We start from the raw sequence: 5,329 nt of genomic DNA, 5'->3' as shown, positions 1-5,329 counted from the left end.
GTGTACGTATTATTTCTCTGAACGCCCGCCTATAGGAAACAAGATGTAGGAATAGATCGAGAGAAAGAGGAAAGATAAAGAGAGAGAGAGAGAGAGAGAGAGAGAGAGAGAGAGACTAAGAGATAGTGAAACACATTATTATGTAAAGAGAAAATAGAAGAGCTACATGTACCTACAATACATGTTTGTGAACAGAAAGAGGGAGGGAAGGAGATAGAGAGAGAGAGGAGAGAGAGTAAAAGAGAAAGAGCGAAGGAAGGAAAGAGAGAGAGAGAGAGAGGGAGGGAGAGAGAGAGAGGGAGAGGACAAAATGGTGTTGTTTACGTAATGAGATTTTAAACGAGTCCCATTTATAAGATGTAAGAGAGAGAGAGAATATGTTAAGAAAATAGAGGGGAGAGGAGAGACGGAGGAGGGAGGGGAAGAGAGAGAGAGAGATGGGAGAAAGAATGGGAGGGAGGAGAAGGGAGAGAGAAAGAAATAGACCAGTCCCATATATAAGATGTAAGAGAGAGAGAATATGTTAAGAAATGGAGGAGGGAGAGAGAGAAAGAGAAACGGGGGAGAGGAGGGGAGGAGAGTGAGAGAGATAAGAGGAGCCCCATTTATAGGGTGTAGGGAAAAGAGAGAGATGGGAGAAAGAAAGACAGGAGGGAGAGAGAAAGAGATAGACGAGACCCATTTAGAAGGTGTAGAATATGTTGAGAACATAGAGCACAGAGCGAGAGATAGATAGAGAGAGAGAGGAGGTAGGGGAGAGAGAGGGAAATAGATAAAAAGATACGGGGAAAGGAGAGAGAGAGAGAAATGAGGAGAAAGAAAGACAGGAGGGAGAGAGAAAGAGATGGACGAGACCCATTTAGAAGGTGTAGAATATGTTGAGAACAAAGAGCAGAGAGCGAGAGATAGATAGAGATAGAGAGAGGATGTTGGGAAGAGAGGGAAATATAGATAAAAAGATACTGGAAAGGAGAGAGATGGAAAACAGAAGAAAGAGAGAGAAATGAGGGGAAAAGAGAGAGAGAAAGAGAGAGAGGAGGGAGAGAAATAGATAAAAAGATTCGGGAAAAGGAGAGAGAGATAGATGAGACCTATTTAGAATAAGGTGTAGAAGGGAGAATATGTATAAAAAGTAAAAATAGAGGAAGGAGAGAGATATGTAGAAGACAGAAGAGAGAGAGAGAGAGAGAGGAGGGAGAGAGGGGAAGGCTTTGGGACGATAAACAGTGAGTATACCAGCCTGAAATGATCCCTGCTAAAGAAATAACAAAGGTTGAGTGCGAAGGGCATCCCCTCGTAAAATTTTGTAGCCAAAACCAAATGTCAGCTCAAAACATTCACCCCAGGGCTGATTGAGAGGCTGACGAAAAACGCCGACCCCGTCTGTACACGGGAAAAGGCGAAGAAAAAGCCTGAATTAACCCATTGATGTCTTGATATCCCCACTTACCTCCTGGGTGATTTCCGCCTCCTCTTCATAGCTGAGGGCCACAACGGCCAACATCAGGTTGATGAGGTAGAACGAGCCGAAGAACACAACCACGGTGAAGAACACTACGGACAGGGGACCGGAAGAGGCTAACACCTGCGGACAAGAGGACAAGAGGGGTTGAAAACAATCTATTACTTTGTTTTAGACAATGGACAATCCTATTGAATGATGCTTATTTGAGTGTTCTTTTACCCTAACTTTTACAATACCTCTAACCGTTTAGTCAATATAGCTGAAAACCGCCAAAAAAGCGGTCGAAACCCGCCAAAAAGCGGTCCAAATACCGCCAACCGCAGCACCTATTTAACCAAACGTTTCGTGTCGCATCCTTGTCACATTTGAAAGATACACACAAAATTTCAGGTCTCTAGCTCCTACCGTTCTCGAGATATTTTGTTTACACACACACACACACACGGACCAATGGCTGAAACTTTGGATTTAGGCTTTAGAGACCTCAAAACGTGTTTTGACACTAAAAACTGACCATCGAAATTTTGACCCGATTACATTACTTTCCTTCCTATAGGATAAGGAAAGTAAAAAGTTTAAAGTAACTATAATGGCCCAACAAGACCAAAAAACACAACTCCAACCCAAAGTTGTGACTTTCGTTAGAAATGAATAGCTCACCGCTAAAGATAATTTAGCTAAAAATTGATACAATCCTTTCTTACAAAAATTTCAGCCCTAGGGTAGTGGTACCCCATTACTCACTGCCCCCCCCCCCCCCAACTTTGTCCACAAAATAAATTAATGATTTATCTCTAGTTCCCACCATTTCATTTGAAAGCGAAATATTTTGCAAGTGTCCCTCTTCCTTTCTTCTTCCTCCTCCTCCCCCCTCTTCTCCTTCTGCTTCCTCCTCTTCTTCTTCTTCTTCTTCTTCTTCATCTTCTTCCTCTTCTTCTCCTTCTGCTTCCTCTTCTTCTTCTGCTTCCTCTTCTTCTTCTTCTGCTTCTTCTGCTTCTTCTTCTCCTTCTTCTTCTGCTTCCTCTTCTCCTTCTTCTTCTGCTTCCTCTTCTCCTTCTTCTTCTGCTTCTTCTTCTTCCTCTTCTCCTTCTTCTTCTGCTTCCTCTTCTTCTTCTTCTGCTTCCTCTTCTTCTTCTTCTTCTTCTTCTTCCTCTTTTTCTTCTTCTTCCTCTTTTTCTTTCTTTTCTTCTTTTTCTTTTTCTCCCTCGTCCTCTCCGATATCTAATTGAATCTCTCCCCTCTTCTCATCCGTTTTCTCCTCCTTTTTCTTCTCTCTCGTTCGTTCTCGTCCCCCTCCTCTTTGTTTTTAATTGAAATAGAGCTCTATCATGAGAACAATGAGAGAGAGAGAGAGAGAGAAAGGGAGAGAGAGAGAGAGAGAGAAATCTGGACCTTCTCTTATAAGTTTTGCGAATGTCAGCAAATTTATGAATAGTTCTCCTTCCTACATAGTTAATAGATACGAGAACAAAAACATAGTTATAGGTAAACATAAAACAGAGACGGGTAGATTATTAGGTAGGTATACATATATTATGAATAATTAAATAAATAAAAGGAATTTTAATTATGTTGAGCATTAAATGCTTGTCACAAATAAACTACGCTAAATTTTATGACTTGACTTGGACTCGAACCACCAACCTCCAGATCCAGAGTCTACCGTGCTAACCACTACACCACTGAGGTTGGTTGAATAATTAAATAGTTGAAAGCAAAATACATACAGGGTGTACAACCAAAAAGTGCCCCATAGAAAATTAACCCGTAAAATCAGTTTTTTGCCCGATAAAAGTCCCCAGTACACTTTTTTACTTTTTTCACTATGCATTCCCTCTTAGGTTACGCCCCAGGTCTGCCCAACTCGTACCGTTAAATTGCGCAACGCATTTGTTACGCAACTCTCCCATGTACACCTGAAAAGAAATTAAGATTTTTTAAACACCCTGTATAATAAATTATTAGGTAGGAAAACTGGATAACGGTCTCTTTGTGTTATTATGTCACAACTTTGGTACTCACTGCAGCATTGTAGGATTTTTCCCAATATCTCAATATTTCCAACATCCAATGTTTACCTACCGTGCTGGCACATATATGCACATTTATATGTCATACTACTCATTTTCCTCACGAGGCTGAGTGGGCCCCGTAACGGCCAGTCACGGAATCAATCATTTGCATGATACAAATTTCTTGGATTTTCCTCACGAGGCTGAGTGGGCCCCGCAACAGCCAGTCACGGAATCAATCATTTGCATGATACAAATTTCTTGATTCTCAATAATCCTAACAACCAATGTTTACCTACCATGCTGGCACCGGTCGCTATGCGCATTTACATGTCATAGCTACTATTTCCTCACGAGGCTGAGTGGGCCCCGCAACAGCCAGTCACGGTATCAATCATTTGCATGATACAAATTTCTTGACCCTTTCCTCACGAGGCTGAGTGGGCCCCGCAACAGCCAGTCACGGAATCAATCATTTGGATGATACAAATTTCTTGACCCCACCGGGAATCGAACCCGGGTCTCCCGCGTGCAAGGCGAGTGCAGTGACCACTACGCCATGGGAGCCAAATTTCTTGACCCCGCCGGGAATCGAACCCGGGTCTCCCGCGTGCAAGGCGAGCGCAGTGACCACTACGCCATGGGAGCTGATGACTAGGAAAACTGCATTAGTTATTGTCGATTTATGTTGTATACTTCTCTAGGAGAGTCAATCTGTCAAGTAGCAACATAGAGAACAACGTCTTCACTTGACTAGTAAAGTGAAGACGTTGTTCTCTTTCCTATATTAACATTTAGGTATGTTGTATTTTTATACAGAGTCAATCTGTCAAGTAGCAACATAGAGAACAACGTCTTCACTTGACTAGTAAAGTGAAGACGTTGTTCTCTTTCCTATATTAACACTAGCTGAATTCCGTCGCTTCGCTCCGGAATCCCGCTAGTTCATCCCGAGGCATGGCCAAACTTGTGGAAAAGGCATGGCCAAACTTGTATGGCATGGCCGCCGCTAGTTCATCCCGAGGCATGGCCAAACTTGTGGAAAAGGCATGGCCGAACTTGTATTTATCAAACTAAAAACATAAACGAAACTCAAATATTAGGCGAGCGAGGAAAAGTTTTCTCTCCCGCAGTCTCTGCACTCTGTGTATTTCTTATGGTACGAAAGGGGTAAAACCTTTTTTTTTAATAATAATTATTAATTAAAAACCCCTTTCTCTCTCTCCCTCTCTCTTTTATAATTATTTCTCTTGCTTTATATTTCTCTCTCTTCTTCTATCCTTCCTATTTCTTTCTCTCTCTCTCTCTCTCTCTCTCTCTCTCTCTCTCTCTCTCTTTATATCTATCTCTCTTTCTCCTTCCTATATCTCTCTCTCACCACTATTTTTTAATGAATAACAATAACTCTTTCCCGGTCAGGTATGGTCTGATTGTATCTAGCTACCTATTTGTACAACTGTCAGCATTTAATTGAATATGAGAGAGAGAGAGAGAGAGAGCGAAAGAGAGAGAGAGCGAAAGAGAGAGAGAGAAGCAGTGATAAAGAGAAAGAGAGAGAGAGAGTGAGAAGGGGTGACAAAGAGAAAGAGGAAGGGAAACAGAGGAAAATAGAGAGAGCAGTCAGAATGTGTGTGAGAGAGAGAGAAAAAGCGAAAGAGAGAGAGAGAGTGAATGGGCGAGAAAAAGGAATGAGCAGAAAAGAGAGAAAAGGAGAGAGGAATAGAGAGAGAGAGAGAAAGAGAGGGATAGAGAGAGAGAGAGAGAGATAATAGTAATAGAAAGTAAAAAAAGTAGAGAGGGATAGAAAGAGAGACAAAGGAGGAAGTACACCACCAGAATTTTTTTTTTTTTT

At 41.8% G+C, this 5,329-nt stretch overlaps 1 protein-coding gene across 1 annotated transcript in view; it reads right to left on the bottom strand.

The window, feature by feature from the left end:
* Nucleotides 1-1,450: 1,450 nt before the first annotated feature.
* The window catches only part of LOC103518407 (sodium channel protein 60E-like), a gene marked incomplete at its 3' end in the record, with an annotated part of 26,564 nt that continues 22,685 nt past the window's right edge, over nt 1,451-5,329 (bottom strand). The window contains exons 5-6 of the mRNA XM_017447796.1: nt 3,295-3,381; nt 1,451-1,585 (exon numbers count right to left, since the gene is read on the bottom strand). Of these exons, the coding sequence (XP_017303285.1) occupies nt 1,451-1,585; nt 3,295-3,381 (222 nt within the window). The remainder of the gene's footprint in view (nt 1,586-3,294; nt 3,382-5,329) is intronic.

Source organism: Diaphorina citri, unplaced genomic scaffold (genome assembly GCF_000475195.1).
Source record: "Diaphorina citri unplaced genomic scaffold, Diaci psyllid genome assembly version 1.1 scaffold2182, whole genome shotgun sequence".
Classification (NCBI taxonomy): domain Eukaryota; kingdom Metazoa; phylum Arthropoda; class Insecta; order Hemiptera; family Psyllidae; genus Diaphorina; species Diaphorina citri.
The sequence above is the reverse complement of the archived record's forward strand: the minus strand, read 5'-3'. Positions and strand labels throughout refer to the sequence as shown.